This window comes from Euprymna scolopes, chromosome 22, assembly GCF_053919585.1.
Source record: "Euprymna scolopes isolate OS-2025 chromosome 22, ASM5391958v1, whole genome shotgun sequence".
NCBI classification, from domain to species: Eukaryota; Metazoa; Mollusca; class Cephalopoda; order Sepiida; family Sepiolidae; genus Euprymna; species Euprymna scolopes.
In genome coordinates this window covers 114482250-114503781 of record NC_136503.1, presented here as the reverse complement: position 1 = coordinate 114503781, position 21532 = coordinate 114482250, and the positions used below count along the sequence as shown (strand labels likewise).

The 21532-nt window shown below is 34.7% G+C and overlaps 1 protein-coding gene across 3 annotated transcripts in view; it reads left to right on the top strand.

Moving 5' to 3' along the window:
• LOC145243670 (uncharacterized) overlaps positions 1-6372 on the top strand; it is a 41053-nt gene extending 34681 nt beyond the window's left edge. For 2 of the 3 annotated variants that reach the window (XM_080106719.1, XM_080106717.1), the window contains 4 exons: positions 298-396; positions 2391-2550; positions 5529-5574; positions 6053-6372. In XM_080106719.1, coding sequence (XP_079962845.1) covers positions 298-396; positions 2391-2550; positions 5529-5574; positions 6053-6110 — 363 coding nt within the window. In that variant the 3' untranslated portion in view covers positions 6111-6372. The remainder of the gene's footprint in view (positions 1-297; positions 397-2390; positions 2551-5528; positions 5575-6052) is intronic. The other variant, XM_080106718.1, reaches the window with a different exon arrangement.
• Positions 6373-21532: the final 15160 nt, after the last annotated feature.

Genomic DNA, 21532 nt, shown 5'->3' with positions numbered 1-21532 from the left:
CTGTCCGTAAATTAACTGAAAATATATCAACATTTATATTTGCTATTTTGTCTGCTACACTTTGATTAACTTTACTATCTCGACTACCTTTTATGTTGTTCGGCTGATAAACTTATTTCTTAATTCCTGAGACCCATTTTTGGTGGCCGGGGGGGGGGGTAATGTTGATAGTATTGCACATCCAGTAAAGCTGGCAACTACAACATGATACAACCACCACCATGATGATAGTTGTTGCAAAACATGAAAATATCTTGCAATAAATTTAAAGTTTTATCTTGTTTTTCTACCTGACAGCTGATAGAGCCTAAAATCCAATCTCCAGTCATGGGATTAAAACGAAAATGTATCCAGTCAACGCCACCACTAAGCAAAATTAGTTATGCAAAACCGACTGTAAGTTGTTTTTTTTTTTTTTTTTTTTTTTTTTTTTTTTTTTTTTTTCAATGTTGTACAAAAGTTTCAAAGTTAATGTCCCACGTTTTCAGCTAAGCTTCACCCCCTGTTCCATCGCCAGAATGTTATGTCCCTGTGCTTGTTTTTCTGTGCTTTGAACTCGTAGCACTTGGGGGCTTCAGCGATGTACATGCTCCCAACTAACCTGACAAGTAGCACAATCTCTGAGATCCCTAGACTTTGGAATACCCACCTTGTTTTCTGCTTCTATGACTGTACTAATCTGCAAATGTTTAAGACTTGACAGCACAATAAATTCATAAGAAAATGACCATTTTCCATGAGCAGATGTTCAATCTCATTATAAATTCAAGAAGGCCACCATCATAATATGCAAATTAGTCAAATTTTACAATTTATTTTGATATGCTATAAATGTTATATATATAAGGTGCCTTCAATAACTTTCAGACTTTTTGCGAATGGGCACTTTTATTGATAGTACACACATGAAACTCTAGTCCCCTCTGGCTGCAATGCACCTGTTGTACCGTTCCAACAACTTCTGCAAGTCCTCTTGTGTGAACATATTAATGACCCATGTCACAGCCTCTTTCATTTGTCTCATGACAGCCTCTAAAGTTTTCTTTGAGCTTAGGGAGAAACCAAAAGTCAGAGGAACTATAGGGGAGATAATTCCTTATCTTGATGCCCATGACATCTTTCTTCTCTGAGCACTCTTGGAACAAACTTAATGCATATCTTTTGCATCTTCAGTTCCTTGCAAATAATTGTGTGTACAGTTCCCACACTGGTATCAAACTGAACTTATTGTATATATATATATATATATATATATATATATATTATTCCTTAATTGAAATTCATTTTTGAGATGAGCATTATATATTAATTTATTTTTATTTCGGACTATTATTCTCATCTTTATTAGTTGTTGTTTTTTGATCTTTTATTGGTTTTTGTTTATTCACAACGTTTCGGCCAACTGTTGAATCTCCTAACTGCATTCTCAGCCATCACTGCCATCTGTAGTTGTTGTCGTCTCACCACAGTTCCAGATGAACATTGTCTGAAGATAGCAGTTTCAATCCCACCCAAAGCGTGGTGAGACAACAACAACTATGGATGGCAGTGATGGCTGAGAATGCAGTTAGGAGATTCGAAGTTCCTATCCGTCGCGGTTAACACCTGACGAAGGCCAGAGGAATAGTTGGCCGAAACGTTGTGAATAAACAAAAACCAATAAAAGATCAAAAAACAACAACTAATAAAGATGAGAATAATAGTCCGAAATAAAAATAAATTAATATGCACTTATTGTCTTTAGAGACACATGACAGTCCTTATCGATGAAATTCTTTATTTGGCCAATCAACTCTGGTGTCCAATTTTCTTTACACCTCCCACACCTCTCATCATCCCTCACAAACTCCCTGCCTTCCTTGAATCTTTTATGCTACTCAAAAACTGATGACCGAAAAGAAGTCTGGAACATTCCATATGTTTCTGTGGCATTTTTTCCAAGTTCAAAACAGAATTTTATTGCATATCGTTCTTCTAAAGTATCTTCACGTCCAGATTACATTTGTGAAATTCACCAGCTGTGACAATTGGTCTTTAGTAGAGTGTATTTCAATTCCTGCTGTAGCTGTTCATTTGAACCTGAAATCATAAAAATTGGTCAGTCATTTCATAAGATATATAGCAATAATATACTGAATTTTCAAGTCTACAATAATTTTTAATGTCTGTACAAAAAAAAGTCTGGAAACTTAAAGATACATTGTTCATATATAGAATTGTTTGAGTGTGTAATGAAAGGTTAAGCTAACAGTCATTTAAAAGTGTATAAAATTATTTTTCTACAGAAAGGAAATTTCATCACTCAGTGTTAAATATTATTTTGGGTTGATATAAAACAAAATAACTAAATTTTTAGAAAGCTGTTATCTTATTTTTTATTTTCTTTCCAGCAATCAAATATAAATTCTAATGGAGTTGCAATGAACACCCGCCTTGCATTCCCCAGCAAACTGTCATCTAGTATACCAAAATCTGATAAAATCAGACAATTGCCACGGTCTGAAACACAAAGTAAAGGTCCATGTAAACCTTTGACTTCATCTGGCAATGGTAAGAACCGATTTTCTTGTTTTCTTTAAAAACTGTTCATATGGGGCTGTGAAACTTTTGATGCTATATCTAAGGCCAGGAACTCTTTCACAAACTAGAAGCACTTAACATGTGATCACTTATGTAGCTAACCCTTGCATTATATATATATATATATATATATATATATATATATATATATATATATATATATATATAATCCTCCATCCCCTTCGTAATGCAGATTACTGATTTTCTGAAAAGAAAACCTATTCCCTTTTAAAATCTATAGATTTTAGTTTTAATAGTAGTTTAAAAGCAATAAATATTTTAATATTATTACCAGCAGTGGGATAATTTTGCTTCAAATAAAGACAAGAATCATTTTGGCATCAGAAAATAGGCACAAATTTTTCTGCTACCCCGATTAATCATCTCAACATACATTTTCTGATAATCTCGATTAATCCTCTCAACATACATGTGTGTGTGTGTAATCTATATGTGTATATTATATTTTTATACAAAAATGACTAGAAAAAGGCTTTATTCAATTTGTTTTGGTATATTATACACCTTCAGCTATGCAAAGGTAAGAAAAAAAAAAATTACACATGAAGAATGGCATTGTTACAGATGAATAAGGAATGATAATTGGCAGGAATAAGTTCAAGAGAAATGGAGTCATTGATTTCTGTTGACCTACCAGAATGCCTCAAAAGATTTTTCCTCTTTTTTTTTTTTTTTTTTTTTTTTTCTAAAATTTGGAATGTATTTTAGTGAAGGTGTGGGTGGGGCTTATATTAAAATCACAAGCGAAATGAGTGGAGGGAGGTTAATAAAAAAAGGGGGGGGGTCTCAAATAGGGTAACCACTACAAAAAATATAAATATAGGGGGTTGTGAAACTACAGTTAAAACTTGGTCTTGGAACTAAAATAATTTGGGGGGGGGGGGATTAAAGGCAAAATTTCAATTCCTGAATCATGTTTAATGACCTGTTGCTACTCCTGGGTTACAAAATGTGTGAAATGGCTGAAATATACATTTAAAAATAGTCTTAATTCATAAAAAAAATAAACAATTAGCTATTAAAAACTGGCAGGTCAATTACATCTTCATGACTAAGTAATTGTAATTATTTGATTGTAAATTTAGTAAATATATTGTAATTGTAAAAATTGTAATTATTCAATTAATATGTTGCTTCTGTACAGAAGCATTTTCATCTCAATTATTTCTTCATATTTGTCTTACTACTCTGAAGGATCACTTTATTTGATTTAAACCAATAATAAATCAATAATTATCTGATACTTGCCTCCTATAAAATTTATACTCTGGTATTTTCTTAAAGTTATCTCCTTCTGAATTATGTATAAACTACTAGCGGAATATGCTGTGTTATACTATAGAATGTCCCCATAACAAGGACCACCAAAAAAGGGTAGCCAGAAAATGAATAACAGTAAAATGACATAAGAGACAGTGAAAGTGATGGATCCATTATACCACACGGTGACGTGACGAACAATTTGCTGTTAACAATGAGCGGGTTAAGCTAGAAAAGTCAGAAAAAAACAAAAAAAAAACTGGCGTCTAAACTTTCAAGTTGAGGAAAAAGCAGACATTTGACTTGCAGTGGGAAGTACATATGTTCAGGAGACGCTGGCTGTTAGCGGGAAGAACGATGCCGGTACGGGGTCACAAGCGACTTAGTCTTAGCTGAGAATTTAAAGATGGTAAATGTAGACATTAGCGATTAGACACCCCACTCCCTCAGCAACACATTCACTTCTTTGTATCTTGTATGCTGTCTTTATGTATGTGAACTATGGCTTCATGACTGCCAATACCGGAAATCTAAAAAACAACCCATAAGAAGACTTGAAACACATTTGAGGTAAGTTGGTCACGACATACTTTCCCTCATTTTGAAATGTTTGATCTTGAGCTAAGAACTCCTGGTCTTTCAACAGATACTAGTGGTAGGAAATGTTGATGTGCTTCGGCTGCTTGTGAGGCAACTGCTTACTCTGTAATACTTTGGCATCCTAAAACAACGATGGTAATATAGTAGTAAGGTTATTTATTGTTCTCTTAATGATGGCTACAAGGTTCCAGTCGCAATGGAAATCCTGCCTCATCCAAAGTCATCAGCTGGGAGGATGGAGGGGGTCTCTGCCAGACCATTGTTAAGGTGACTTGTTCTCTGTTGGCTGCGGTATAATCCGGTTCAATTTTATGAGATCCATCCTCACAGGCTGTCTCATCTAACCGTTTGAGAAGGGTTTAGTTTATTGCTGATTGCTTGAGGTACTCTTACCGGGGAATGCCAAAGTGGCTGCCCAGGTATTTTTCATGGGCTCCTCCTCTAGAGTGCTATCTTTTTAAATCCCACTTTCTAACCTTTGTGTTACATCATCCCATCTTGTGAGGGAGATAAATAATTTCAAACCCATGCCTAACAATTTTTCACAAGAAAATTTTCATCACTACAAATCTATCAGGCCATGTATTGAGTAGTGTTGTCATATTTGGACTGGTGAATCTGTCACATCTAAGGGTTCTTGATAACTCTCTTACAGATGTGATGTTAGTCTGTTTTTTATTGATAATATTATCACATGTATTCTTCAGAATTGCCTTATCTATTCCCTGCTTCCTAACTTGTTTGACTTGTTCGTTTAGTGGTCTCCATCAATTTGCTGCTTTTATACCCCCCCCATTGTAATACAGCTTCTTGTTCTAATAGATTCTTTCCACAAACTTAGTTTGTGGAACTCTCTTCCTGCTCATTGTTTTCCTCTTAACTACAACCTTGATCTTTTCAAGACAAAGGTTAATAGGCATCTCCTGTCTGTGCGATAATTTCATGCATGTTAGTTCCTTACATCAAGTGGTATTACACCTTGTCTGGAGCAATTTCCATTTAAAAAAAAAAAAAAAAAAAAATGAAGTATTAATGAATGCAAACCATTTTTTTTTTTTTCTGAACAGGTTCTGAAATAAAGAAATCCAATTTGCCTCTTGCTGGTAAATCCAAGTGAGTAGAAAGACATTTCTATTTAACCTTTCATCAAAGTTAAAATAATAATTCAATAATGTTTTTCTTCTCACTCTTTTCTCTTTGGCTTTTTCTTTGTCTCTTTCAGATTAACCTATCTCAGCTGATGTCTATTTATTCCTCTTTCTCTTTGGCTCATCTTTATTACTTCCTCCCATGTTTTCTTTGGCCTTCCTCTGTGTGTTACATCTCCTAACTTAGGAATCTTGTCAATTCTTTCAATAAAACTAAACCAACAAAGTCTCCTGTTCTGTATGCATCTGTTCATGTTCTACAGTATTAAGCTTCCTCCTCTTAGTATATCAGATCTAAGTATGTCGTTAAAATTTGTGTTATGCATCTATTGTATCATTTCTCCATGATACACTGGAGAAAAAGCTGAAATCTTTTAGATGTTTTTAATTCTTTACATTCTTTTTTATTGTATTTAAAATCTGAACTTTTTTTTTTTCTACAGGTTGAAAATGCCTTCCCCATTAAGCAGACCCTCTCAGATAAGATACAAGAAAACCTAAGCCCACTTGCTGCTGTACATATTCGATCTTCCTACTTTTGTGAATTTGTTGCGATGACCAAACAGTGTCACTCTGTTTAAAGATCTTTTCAACCCAGCTCCGAACACTTGAATATCTTTTTAAATACAAGATGAGTTTTTAGAGGTTTCAGAGTTGAGTAGAAATTTATTTCTGAAAGATATTCATTATATTTGGATAAAGTTAACTTCTCATGCCAAAATTTTAATGTGAATCTTTGAATAAAAGCAATTAAAATCAAAAATATAAATAGTACAAACATTTCTTTTTACATTTCTTTCAGAAAAAAATTCCATTTTTTTAATTTTTCACCAAGTTTTAATTTTAAATTCTATTTTTTTTTTTTTTTTTTTTTAATAAATTTTTATAATTTGCTTCAGCTATATTAAAAAATAAGATATTTAATTTTTCTTGCACTTGTTTAAAATTTAAACCTGAGTTTTAAAATATTCCTTTGAAAACATTGTTTTAAACTTTCAACTTTAAATAATAAAATGGATACAATTAAAATGTAACACTAACTTTGATTCAGTTGTAAAATTTTGTTCTGAAATGTATAATCAGTTTTTATTGTTTTATTTTTTAACGATTGCCTGTGTGAATAGTTTCAGTTTGAGTAGCCATAACCAAGCTTTTATTTGCATTATATCTAAAAACTTTGCAAAATATAAAGACTTTTTGCCCACATACACACACACATATATACATATATATATGAATCAGTCCTGTCACGTAAGTTAGCAAATACTAAACTGCTGATGTGAGGTCAAACATTTTCTCTGTAGTATCAAACATTTTCTTACATCTTCCACAAATGTCTTTAATGTTTTTAATGTCTGGCTTAGTCTAACCGCCATTTCAAAATCCTTGCTCATATATATATATATATATATATTCGTCAATCAAGATACAGCTCCAACTGTTGATCAACTCCACAATTTTGAAACAGATCTCATGGAACTTACAAAGTATCCTTTCACCACAGAAAAAACTCATTCCAGCATCACCTAGACAAACTAGTCAAAAACATTAACACCTCCAAATTATTGTATGTCAAAGCTGATAAGACACAAAACTTCTACAAGATCCACAAACAAAAGTACCTAAAACTAAAAGAAAACATTATCACCAACTATAAAAAATCAGATACAGATCTAGTCAAGGACATTAATTTAGATAGTAAAAATATTACTGACACACTCAGCATTAGCAACAGTCGAAAAACTATCAAATAAAGATGGCTACATTATGCTTAAGGACCATAAACCCAATTTTGAAATAAGACTTCAAACTAGACTTATAAACCCCACTAAGCTTGAAATAGGTAGAATAAGTAAAAGAATACTAGAAAGAATTAATTTACAAATTAAAACCAAATATGAACTAAACCAATGGATTAACACCAATGACACTATTAAATGGTTCCAAAATAAAAAGAAGGCCACCTTTATCCAGTTCGACATTGAAAGCTACTATCCTTCCATATCAAAAGAACTGTTCGACGAGGTCTTAGACTTTGCCTCTCTACTTTCTGACCTACAACCATCCGAAATAGACATTATTAAAAAATCTAGGAAAACAGTCTTAATCAGCCAAGACGCCCAATGGACTAAGAAGAACCAATCCAGATCATTTGACCTCTCAACTGGATCTTTAGATTCAGCAGAAGAAATTGACCTAGTTGGTCTCTTCATTCTATACAATCTGACAAAAACTAGAAATAACAAAAATATAGGACTATATAGAGACGATGGCCTTATCGTAGTTGAAAATTCAAATGGCCCTAAATGTGAGAAATTAAAAAAAAAAAAAAACATAACTAAGGAAATGAATAGAATAGGTCTAAAACTGGACATTAAGTCTAACGTAAAAACTGTCAACTTTCTCGATATAACTCTCAACCTCTGAAATCACTCATATGAACCTTACACTAAGGGCAGTACTTACCCACTCTATATACACCCATTATCAAACCACCCAAAACATGTCATTAAACATATCCCTACATCTGTCGAAAAAAGACTTAGCACTAATTCATCTAAACTTGAAATATTCAACAAACATAAACCATTATATGAAAATGCCCTTAAGGAAAGTGGCCACCCAAATACCATCTTTAATTACATTGAACCTAATTCCTCTAATACTTCAAACAAGAAAAATAGAGCCAATAAAATAATTTGGTTTACCCCCCCCTCTTTCAATATAATGGTCAAAACGAAACTAGGCAAAAAAATTCTTTCAACTAATAAACAACCTCTTCTCACCCAATCACATACACAAAATATTCAATAAAAGCACAATTAAACTTAGCTACAGCTGTACTGATAAGTTAAAACAAATAATCAAGAAACATAATAGGAAAATACTTGACAAGGATAAAAATACAAATAACATTAGCAAGAATAATTGTAACTGCACTAACAAATCAGAATGCCCACTTAATCAACAATGCCTACTAACAGAAGCAGTGTATAAAGCTACAATTGCACTTACAGAAAACTCAAATGACAAAATACTATATTGGTTTGGCCGGCACCTTTTTAAAGATAGATTTCGAGTACATAAATACTTCTTTACAAACCTCAACCACCCTAACAAACCTCCCTAACTTCCCACTATCTACATCTAATCCAAAATAACCTTGCATCAACCATTACGTGGGAAATCCTTAAAAAAATCTAGCATATGTAAATCTTTAAATTCTCCATATCTCCTCTGCCTGAACGAAAAACTTTATCTTCAATTTTAAGGATAGAGACAATTTACAAATCCCACCTCCTTAGCAATTATACACCTTTCTGAAACTTCCCTCAGACAACATCATTTTAGATCTGCTGAATCATACACCCAGTACAACCATCTACCACATACACCCAATTACTGTAACATCTACACAATTAAATCCTCTTACCCCATTCTCCCTATACCCTATATTACCCTCCAATATTACCAATTTAAACACCACATAATTTTATCTACCATACAATTACCTAGTAATCTGCATTTATTACTCTTTCTAGCTAAATTTACCCACCCAACCCCAACATATCTCCCACACAATTTGATGTGGGAGACTATTGTACATGCAACTATATATGTTTGCACCTGCAGGTATATATTGGAGTGTATAACTGCGCAATGTTTTATATGCATAGGTATATATCTTAATATGTAAATGTCCCAATATAACTGTGAGCATAAATTGATTTATGTGTTAAAAACCAAATACCCCAACTTAGAATAGTAATTAAAGTATTTAATCTCGCTAAAATTACCCTAGACTCCTCCCCAAACTCTATAATTATACCAACCTAGAACCATTATCCCACCCAACTATTAACCATACAATTGTCTAGAACTCGCATTCCCCTTTCCTACTTGTTAGAAATATAGCCCAATATCCCCCTGAATATTTTTTAAGTTTTTATGTAACCAATTCACCTTTTTATTTATTAGACATACCCCCGTTCCCTCCTAATATCCTGTCTCTTTAAGTATTCCACTTATCCTATATTTCTATATATTTTCTGATAAATTCTCCTCCCTCCCATACCCCTTATACCATACTTTATCTTCTTTTTTTATATATATTCAACTAATCTTACACCCCCTATTCGTTCCTCCACTTATGTTATCATTTACACATTTATCTATACAGGGATCCAACTATCCCTCACTTACTTACTATTACAACTCTCCACATATATAAGTGTGTATATATAGGAATCTGTATTGATATCTGTATGTGTGTGTGTGTGTGTATATATATATATTTATATGGGTATGCTTAAAATACTATTATCTTTAACGCACTTACTTATCTGTATATGTATGTATGTATGTATGTATGTATGTATAGATCTTGACCAAAGGGGCGAATGAACCCTTTTTCAGGGTCAACGGCCAACTAGCACCGTGTATATTTGTGTGTATGTATATATGTATTGGGGTGGTGAAGGCGACCTTTCTAGGAGAAGCAAATCTCTGACTTAAAAAAAAAAAACATAAAACGGGAGACCAGTACCCGCATTAAGCTGGTCTGCAGTTTAATTTGTTGCTGGCTATCTTGCTCTTGCTTATTGTTGGATCTCAACATTTTGAACCGAGAGAGAGACTTAGCTGCCGTACAAAGCTAAGACTCTGTAACATCATCTTTGTATAGATACTCCCTCAGGTATTTGGGCTCATGAACTCTCAAGGAGTGGCACTCGTCTGACAAGGCGTTGCAATCATCATAGACCTTGACCACTGGTGTGGACATGTGTTAAAAGCACGCAGATGTCTTAGCGTCTTTCTGTGCTTCTCCCAGACAAATCAACCTCACGTGCCCGTCGTGACCACTGCCACGCAGACGGGGCTCTGATGAATGGCGAGTGTCCGGCACCGTATAACTGGACCCTTGTGGGCCAAGGTTATTTAACCAAAGGCTAAGGGTGAAGTAACCCTGACAGAAACCTCCAGAGGAGCTTAGGCCCTGTAAGCTGCAGCATATATAACCCACCGGCATGTGGAATATGCTCTGGTGCCCAGCAACCTAAGTTCCAGTCATGGATCAAATGGCATGGTGGGTGGAGAGGGCTCTGTTAGCCGTGGTGAAGGCAACCTCTCTAGGAGAAGGGAAAACTGATCATGACTATGAGGTTACCTCTGGTAAATGGTCGTTATACAACTTTTTTGAGTGTCTATGCACGCACTATGGATGCAACAGAAGATGAAAAGCTTGCTTTCTACTTTGCTTTGTGCAGTGTAGTTAGACGCATTCCCTCTGCTGATAAGATCTTCACTCTTGGAGATTTTAATGCTAGGGTGGGAAGAGATTTTGAAACCTGGGATGTTCTGGGTAAACACGGAATGGGCAAGTGTAATGGCAATGGTCTGATTTTGTTGCAGTTTTGTTCAGAGATGGGTTTTAAAATCGGTAACACCGTGTTTCAGCAGAGAGACAAATACAAGACAACCTGGATGCATCCTGGTTCCAAACAATGGCACTTGATAGACTGTTAGTCAGAAAACGTGAGATGAGGGATATCTGCAGTGTTCATGTCATGCGTGGTGCAGAGTGCTGGACCGACCATCGGTTGGTCCGTGCAAAGATTAAGTATGTTGTGAAGCCCAAGATGAGGGGACCTGGTGTGGCTATCCCAAAGTGACTTAATGTTGCCCGTCTAAAGGACAATACTGTGAGGGAAGAGATTGACTGTGAAAACACTTCGCCTGCTTTTAAGGAATCTGTCTATGAGGTATGTGAAAGAGTATTAGGTTATTGTGAGTGTAAACATCAGGATTGGTTCAATGAGAATGATACTGAAATTCAGTCTGCTTGATTCAAAGGCCAAGGCATTGCATGCTTATCTCGGGGGTGGTTTGACGGACAAGTTTAAGGCAATCAAGCGTGAGGTGCAGAGGAGGTTGCGAAACATACAGGGCGAATGGTGGAGGCAGAAAGCTGAGGAGATACAGCTTGCCTCAGATTCGAACAACACCAAAGTCTTATACAGCCTACTGCGTGCGGTTTACGGACCATCCAGATCACCTATCACTCCTTTGCGCTCGAGGAATGGTGGAGATTTTCTTCGAGACCCTACCGACATTCTTCATAGATGGGGGGAACATTTCAATGACCTCCTGAACAGACCTTCTTACGTTGATCAGGAGTTTGTTAGGTCGATTCCTAGCAATCCAGTCAAGGATATCTTGGCAGAGGTTTTTTCTCTCCAGGAGGTTGAAGCAGCAGTCCATAAGCTGAACAATAGAAAGTCTCCTGACCTGAATCTTCGCATGCGGAGATCTTTAAATGTTCTGGACCCAAAATGATGCAACGCTTAGCGGACTTGTTGCAGACTGCTTGGCGGGATGAGTATGTTCTGCAGGATTGGCGGGATGCATTGATGGTGGTGCTATACAAGGGGAAGGGTAGCAGAGATGATGTTGAAATTATCGGGGCACCTCTTTGCTGTCAGTAGTCGGTAAGGTGCTCTGTAGGATTATGCTAGACAGAATGCTGGAGCATATTGCTGCTGATGTTTTACCTGAGTACAAGTGGTTTCAGAAGATGTCGAGGGACAGTGGATATGATTTTTACAGCCAGGCAACTACAGGAGAAATGTATAGAACAGCAAAAGGGACTGTATCAGGTATTCATCGATTTAACCAAGGCCTTTGATTCAGTCAATAGGGATGCTTTGTGGGAGATTCTGAAAAAGCTTGATTGTCCTGACAAGTTTGTAACCATCTTAAAGCTCTTTCACAATGATATGAAGGCTGTGATCAACGTTGGGGGAAAAGCTGGCTGATCCTATCTCAGTAGAAAATGGTGTTAAGCAGGGAGACATTCCAGCACCCACACTCTTTGCGTTGTATTTCACCATGGTCTTTCGGATAGCATTTGGAGGTTGCTCTGATGGTGTCTATATTCGTTACCGAACTACTAGGGGTTGTTCAACATTAGGCGCTTCAACGCAAGTACAAAGGTACTCACCAGCGCGATATGTGACTTGCTCTATGCGAATGACTGTGATCTGGTGGCTCATACGATGGCTGATATGCAGCATCTTGTGGACGCCTTTGTGGTTGCCTGCAGTGCATTGGGCCTGACTATCAATCTGAAAAATAACTGTCTTAATGTATCAGCCTGCTCCAGGCATGCCATACTATGAGCCATCAGTTTATATCTGGGTCAAGGATAGTTGTCACTAAGTTTGTATACTTGGGTTGCACACTGAGTATGTCCGGTGCCCTGGATGATGAGGTATCGTTACGGATTAGCAAGGCAAGTGATGCCTTCGGAAAGATGGACAGGTGTTTGTAGAGCTGTCATGGGATTTTGCTGCCAACTAAGATTAAGGTTTATGTCGCATGCGTTTTCTCTCCTCTTCTCTATGCCTGTAAAACTTGGACAACATACAGGAAGCATTTGAGACGTCTCAAGTGGTTTCACCAGACGTGCCTACAGCGAATCTTAGGTGTGGATTGGCAAATGTATGTCGATGATGTGGAGGTGCTTGAACGGACCCGATGTCTAAGCATTGAAGCTCACATTATCAAACATAGAATGAGATGGAGTGGACATATGGTGAGGATGTTAAACAGTCGACTTCCCAAACAACTCCTTTATGGAGAGCTCACCAAGGGAAGACGTCTGGCTCAACAACCTAAAATGAGATTCAAAGATTGTTTGAGGTCCACCTTAAAGAAATGTGAGATAGATGAAAGAACCTGGGAGAGTCTTGCTTTGGATCGCGGAGAGTGAAGAAGGACCTTATGGGGAGGTGTGAGCAAGTTTGAGGAAGATCGAACCCAGTATGAGCGGCTGAAGCGCGATATCCGGAAAGGGAGGATGAAAGGAGCCATGGATGGGCAGGGGTGCCAAATTGGTCTGGAGTGTGAGGTGTGCGGAAGATTGTCTGAGCAGAGCTGGGCTGATGAGCTACCAGACTGCTCATTGGCGTAGTGGGCCACAAAGCAGTCTTGTGTTGCCAGAGCTAACCTGTGTCAACTGCGGGTGGATGTACAAAACAGCAGGTGGTTTGAAGCGGCATTTGATTATACATAGAACATCAAGAACATGCTGCTGGTGGCGTACATGTCTGCACAATGTGTGCCAAAGAATGTCACACAGACTCCCAAATATTAAACCAACCACATGTATTGGAACATATTTTATCATACATCTACCTAACCTTGCCTATGTATGTGTATGTATATATATGTGTATGTGGGTACATGTGTGTATGTGTATATATATATGTGCGTGTGTGTATGTGCATATGTTTACATATATAGTCACTTTAATTTCTTCAAGACCTTTAATAGTCAATGAATTTAAATAGATAAATATATTTAAGTTCGATGTCACTCAACCTGCTTCGAGAAGGCGCATCTTAGTTACTGCAAACAACGCCCCCCCCTTCCTATCTGCATGAACCCTTAACATGTCAAAACACATTTGACACGTACGCAACTCCTAAGCACGAAAGAACAGAGCCACATGTTGAATCGCTTGCTTATCTCCCTCTCTGTATTTATTATCTCTATATTTATTGTTAAAAAGAAAAATACATAGATAGATCGACAGACAGATAAATAACTATTTAGCATATGCAAATTAGTTAACCTTTAGTCACTCTCATATCCATGACAGTATATTAAGTTTGTTTTAATAATTTTTAAGTAGAAAAAGTAGGCATTTAATATCAATGTTAGTGCAGCAAAAAATTCAACTTATATATAAGTGTGTGTCCTTGTGTGTGTGTGTTATTTAAAACAAATTTATAGCATTATTTAAGTTTCAAGAATTCAAGATCGTTTCTAAGGTGATTAGGAATTTTTTAAATTATTTTTTTAATTTTAATGTCTCTTCATGTGATGTGTTATATTTGAATTTTGTATTTTTTTTTTCTATTATTTTTTCCTATTATCATTGTTACAATATTTTTTTATTTACTTATTCCCTAATATTGAATTTGAGGTTCTAATCTATTATATGTTCTCGTTATTTTATTATTGTCATTATTAGAAGTATTATAAACCTATTTACATCTGTATTTGGATTCATTGGACTACTGTTCTCATCTTGAGTGATTTTTCACATTTCGGTCTATGTAACCTGACCTTCTTCAGATGTATCGTGTCGAACTCGGAAATTTGGACAGAATTTCAAACAGAACATTTGATTTACTTTAGGGGGGTAGCATGCTCTTGTTCCATCAGCCATGACTGGATAGAGGTTCTAAGTAATTTGCAATTGTATTTTTTCGATCACCCACACTGTTACAATTGATTTTTCCAAGTACTCTAACCACTGCACCACAGGTCTTTGCGGACAATTCTAGTACAAATTTTTGGAGCCTTAAACCTTTTTTATTTCTAGTTGTAAATATCAGTAATTATTACTAATCATTACTAATAAAATACAGTGTAACCCGGATATAAGAAACTTCTATCCCGGTTCATACAGCTCTTATATCCGGGTTATGTTGTATATTAATAAAGTTTCTAATTTGGGACCAGAGAAAATCTTTCTTGTATCAGTTTTCTTATATTGGGGTATCTTATATCCGGGTTAAACTCTGTGTTGGAAAAAACAATTATAAAAGTGATATTCACCTGAAGGTTCAATTCTCAGTGTAGGCAAACAAAAAATACAATTGCGAATTAGGACCTCTAACCAGTCATGGCTGATGGAAGAAGGAAGTAAAATAAAGGGTTCCGTCCAAATTGCCAAGTTTGACAAGATACATCTGAGGTCAGAGGTTACATAGTGAAACATTGTGAAAATGACACTCAAGATGAGAACAGTAGTCCGATGAATCCAAATAATATGAATAACTAATCCTCATCTCAAAAATTCAGAAATACCTATTTACATGTTTATTTTTCTTTTTGCATGAAATTTTTTTTGTGGTCTTTTGTAAAAGGTGCTGAAGAAAAGATATATTGGAATTAAAATGTAAAAAATAAAATAAAAATTTCTGATCATCTTAGAAATGATTGTACATCTAATCATTCTTGATTCTGAATTTGGACTGAAATGTTATCAATTGGCTCAACTTAATATACAATAGCTCTGCTTGATTTGAAGGTTCAACCATTGAGCTGATTTTAATGTTTGCAGTTTTTGACTGTCATGTTATCATTTTATACCAGCTTCCCTTACGTTTGATGTTTTTTTAAGTCTATACGTTGTAGTCATACTAACAGGCTGCCTGGCATTGCTCGGTCATAAAATGTGCATGAATATTCATTCAGATTTCATGCTATAATAGAGCCAATTTTCTATTGATTATTATCCAATACATAGTAATGATTTCAAATTATAAATTAAAAAAAAAAACGACTTGGGTGCCATCTGCTAGAATCCAAATCAAAATGTTCAGCTCTTCAAACTTGGTTGTAATTTATCGCTTCAGTCTTGTTACTGGCTGAGCTACCGACAGATTGGATACAAAACATTAAATATTAAACGAATGTGCAAAAGTAACAGCAAGAGTAATGGCTTAATTCTATTTACTCCTGCCAAGGTCAGCTACTTTGTCTCCCCCCAATCCCTCACACACATATTTTACCCCTTAGCAGCTATTTTTACAGGCTAAAAACAAAACTAAAATTGTTGCATGGGACCAAACCCTCTATACATCCAGTTTCAAGTCTGTAAACCAAATATTCAGAGAGGAATTTGGTAGACGTTTCACGCACACACAGACATGTCCATGTGCTAGAGCATTTTTGTTCTAAATTTTACGCAATTATCCACAATGTAGAAACTATACATCTCAGAAAAAATGAATAATTAATGAATTCTCATATTTCAAAGAAATATGCAAATTAGTTTGACTTCATGAAGACTTTATAGGTATAAAGTCAAGTCATAGTAGAGACAGTGTTTTATGGTTCATCAGCATGGACTCTCAGTAAAAAACTTGAAAGTCTGTTGTATAGAACTTACACAAAAATGCTCTGGGCAGTGTTAAACTTTAACTGGAAAACACCTTCAGCCGTCTGTATGGTCGATTGCCCAGGATCTCTTCAGTAATAAATGAAAAAAGGACACAATATGCTGGACATTGCTACAGAAGAAAAGATGAGGTCATCAACAATGTTGTACTTTGGTTCAGACAACCTGACTAATATGATACTAACAGGTTGCCACTTATCATCAGGTCAGTATTTTATACAAGGGGAAACACATTTCAGCACTTAGCTAAATTCCATAATTTTGGTATTTCAAACTTGTTCTGACTTGTTAATAATTATGTTTTGGATAACCGCATTCAATTTAAACATACATTTGATGTTTTTTTGCAGTGCTTATGCATTATAATTGGATATTAAAAATGCATTTTAAGTAAAAACACTTACATAATTATGTCATGTTGAAGTTAGTAAAAAATTTTACAAAATATGTTTGCATAGAAAAATAAAATGTATCAAATAATGCAATTTTATTGGTTTCTTCTATTACAGCCAATTCCGTATAACAAACTGACTTATCTCCTTTGTTTTTAGTTAACTTGTGCAATTTCAAATTACAAAATGGCATGTCAAGAATGGCAATATTTTTTTTTTTTTTTTTTTTTTTGTAAAATAAAATAGTTTTTAGATCTACTTTTAAAAATTCTGGATTTTTTTCTTTTTATTTCGACATGACACGTCTGTATAATAGTGTTTTCCCTTAAAATGCATTTTTTTTTTCTACTTAATTATAATGAACACAAATATCCTTTCTTTCATACGTTGATCTTTTCTATTTCGCTTAATTATTCTTGTAAATATTTCTATAAATAATATAAACCTTTTTATTTAGTTACAGTTATCACATGAAAGTAATTCACACTATCATAATAAAAATATATCATTTCAACATACAACCAATATTTCCACTGTACGTCATTAAAAAAAAACAACTTATTCATAAAAATAAATTTATAGGAGCTTATTAATTGTATTCTTTGTCAGAATATAATATTAAACCTACTAATCTAAATAGCAATTTGTTTTTCATTTACTTAGTGGTTAACATCACTGTTTCCTCTTATTTTTGGGGGGTGAAGGGGGCTTACTCATAAGTTTCTTTCTCTTCTTATCCACATTTCTTACTGTGACTAAAATCCAGTTCTCTCATAAAGGGTCAATAGTGAGGCAATTTTTAAGTTTGTTTCAGTCAAATGATTTTCACTCCACAGCCCAAGTACAAAAAAAAAAAAAATGTAGCATTTTGATTTAAAAAAAAAAAAAAAAAGGCATGGGTAAACACACACATACATACATATACATCGAAATAGCGATTGGCCTCCTCTTATAATCCCCTTTCCTTATGCTTCACTGATTAGGATCACTGGATTGAAACCAAATTCAAATTGCCTCAGTATAGGAAAACTTCTACATCACAGACAAAAGACATAATTGAAAAACAAATCATTTCAGTTTTTCTGTTTACAAACATCAAATTTCCACACAGTGATTCTTCACTCTAACATCTAAAATATTTAATGGATAATTTTTATAGTTAAATTTTTCATTATGTTCCCTCTCGAGAAAGGGTACTGCTGGTATATTTATAATTAGATTTAAAAATGTTTTTCTCACTATTAGGTCATCGATTATTGGGGACAAAAGCCACTCGAGGATAAGGATTAAGGAGACAGAATGATTGTCAAGAATACTATGAGAGTTTTAACGTTAATGAAAGATATGGAGGAGCCAACTTTTTTGGTGATCATAGCAATAGACTGGATATATGAGGTGCCTTTTAATAAGTTTCCAGACTTTTTGTACAGCATTGAAAATTGTCATAGACTCTAAAATTCAGTATATTATTGTTATACATCTTATGAGATGACTGACCAATTTTTATGATTTCAGGTTCAAATGAACAGCTACAGCAAAAAATAGTATGCACCCTACTAAGGCTTGATTGTCACATTTGGTGAATTTCCAAAATGCAGTTTGGACATGAGGACACTTTAGAAGAATGATATGCAATAAAATTCTGTTTTTAAACTTGGAAAAAAAATGCCACAGAAATGTATGGAATGCTTCAAACTGCTTTTTGGACCATCTTGTATGAATCGAGCATTAGTTTTTGAGTGGCATGAGAGATTCAAGGAAGGCAGGGAGTCTGTGAAGGATGAGAGGTGTGGGAAGAGTAAGGAAGTCGGAACACCAGAGTTGATTGGCCAAATAAAGAATTTAATAGATAAGGACCGTCATGTATCTATAGAGACAATAAGTGCAGTTTGATGTCAGTGTGTGAACTGTACACAAAATTATTCGTGAGGAACTGAAGATGCAGAAGATTTATGCAAAGTTTGTCCCAAGAGTGCTCTGAGAATATCAGAAAGACGTTGTCATGACAGCAGGGTGATGGTCGAGCTGATTAATTTAGATCCTACAGTCCAAACTTTGCTTCCTGTGATTTTTTGGTTATTTTCAAAGCTCAAGGAAAACCTTAGCAGCTGTCATTATGAGACAATTTAGATGAAAGAGGCTATGACTATAGACATTGACACGCTCATACAAAAGGACTTCCTTGGGGCCTTCCAGAAGTTGTTGGAATGGTACAAGTGTATCGCAGCTGGAGGAGATTACTTTGAAGGGGACTAGAATTTCATGTGTGTACCATCAATAAAAGTGTCCATACAAAAAAAGTCTGGAAACTTATTTAAGGCACCTCGTAAATATCTTCCATTTAAGATCTGAAGTGAAAGTCAGTCTTCAGAGCTTATTGAAAACCAGAGATTTCTTTAAAGAGAAAGCCATTCATTTTGACTGAGGCAAACAGGGGATCTAGGCATTGGTGATGAAATGAGACGTTAAAAAATAATGAACAACTTCTTTTTTTTTTTTTTTTCAGACGAAGAGATGTAGAGAGCACATTTTTGATCATGTTATAATTGTTAAAACACTATAAATTGAAATGCATTGTATACCAAGATTTAAAAAATGCGTGACTAATAACCTTGCCATCATCGGCTCTTAGGAACCTAATTGATGCTGATTGTCTCAGATTCGCTGTAAAACTGCACATGAGTTTGAGAGTGTGCAGCACTCACAGGTGCTGTTGTAGTCAGCTAGTCAACATGTGAACTCTACACCCTTTCATGTAGGAGCGCCAGTAGATTTCCTAGACACAACACTCTCAATGATGTTGTCCAACTGGCCCTAGATATCGCTGGTTTTCTGTGAGTCCTTAAATAGTTGGCCTCGACAGAGAGAATGCCAAATAGTCCTATGGCTTGACAGCATTCCCTTTTGCAAATAGCAAGTAACTTATAGGGGATGCGAGTTGTCGATATTTTTGCTCTCTCGGAAGTGATAAAATCAGCAACAAACTTTAAACATGCGTCAACAAAAAAACACAAGTAATCAATATATTTTTTAACAGATTTATGTTTCTACTAATCGTCGTAGAGTGATAGGTCTCACCATATGTTACTTCTTCAATAGCTTTGGTTTGTTAATGATGTACCACATTGGAGATCATCATAAATTAACTACACTTTATGAGTGCCTCTCCATCGATACTATTTGTGAAAACACATTCAGCCTGCTCCCAATCTGCCAAACCAGCAGGATACTGATAAAGCTTCCTAATATTTACATATTAGTTTTAAAAAAGAACATATGAAGCTTTGATTATAGTATGGTACCAAATTGAAAGGTGAATGTAGGACACTAAATTCTTACACAATGGAAAAATGGTCTCGGATCCATGGTTTACCATTTCTTTCTTCACATACATCATTAATTATAATTCATTTTTAAGACAGTTTTATTTTAAACTAACAGGCCACATGGTCATTAAATATATTAATTCATGCAGATTTCATATTATTATAGAACCAATTCTATATTGATTAGTAGGGGCTATGACAAGAGAATATTCTTTTCATTATTTTGACTCTCGAATATATCACAGTTAATATCTTCTATGTTTTTAGATAGTGATGTGGTTCTCAATTGATTAACTGTGTCGGATATATACTCGAGAGTCAAAACAATGAAAAGAATATGCTCTTGTCATAGCCCTATTTATTAGTATCCAATATATAATGATTTCAAGTTTAAAAAAAAATATATGACTTTGGTACCATCCATTAGAATCAAAATCAAAACATTTAGCACTCCAGCCTTAGTCGTTATTTATCTCTCCAGTACTGTTACTGTTTGACAGACAGATACGAAAAGTTAAAAATAAGCGACTTTGAGCTATGAATGTTTAATTTTGCACATACACAAAAATAACAGCCTCATTCAACTTACTTTGCCAGGTGAACTGTTTAAATTTTGACACTTTAGCAACTTTTTTTTACTGGCCAAAAACCAAATCGAAATTGTTCCATAGGTCTAAATCCCCTATATATCAAGTTTCAAGTCTATAGACCAAAGATTTTGAGTTTTGGTACAGACTTGCTGCACACAGAGACAAGGTCACTTATATATGTATATAAATACATTTGTTTGTGCTAGAATGTTTCATCCTAAATGTTATGCAATAATGCACAACGTAGAAAATATGCACAAATAAAACTTAGCGTAATAGTTAAATGAAACGAATCATCTAATAAGAAACCATAAAAAAATGAATAATTAAAGTTAGATTTTCAATAAATATACAAATTAGTTAACTTTTATTTAGTAGCTTGCATATCCATGACTGAGTATATTAAGAAGTTCATTTTAGTAATTTTTAAGTAGAAAAAATAGGCTTTTAATATCAATGAAAAATTCAACATTATATAGATACAGATATTCATTTATTTAAAATCAACAAGTGGAAAATATTTGTTTATTTATTGTTTAACTCCTTAAACTAATCTTAGACTTAAGTTAAAGGTGATTATATTATTATAATACAGCTTTTGAAAAAAAAAAAAAAACGCTAATGTAGCAGAAAAAAAATG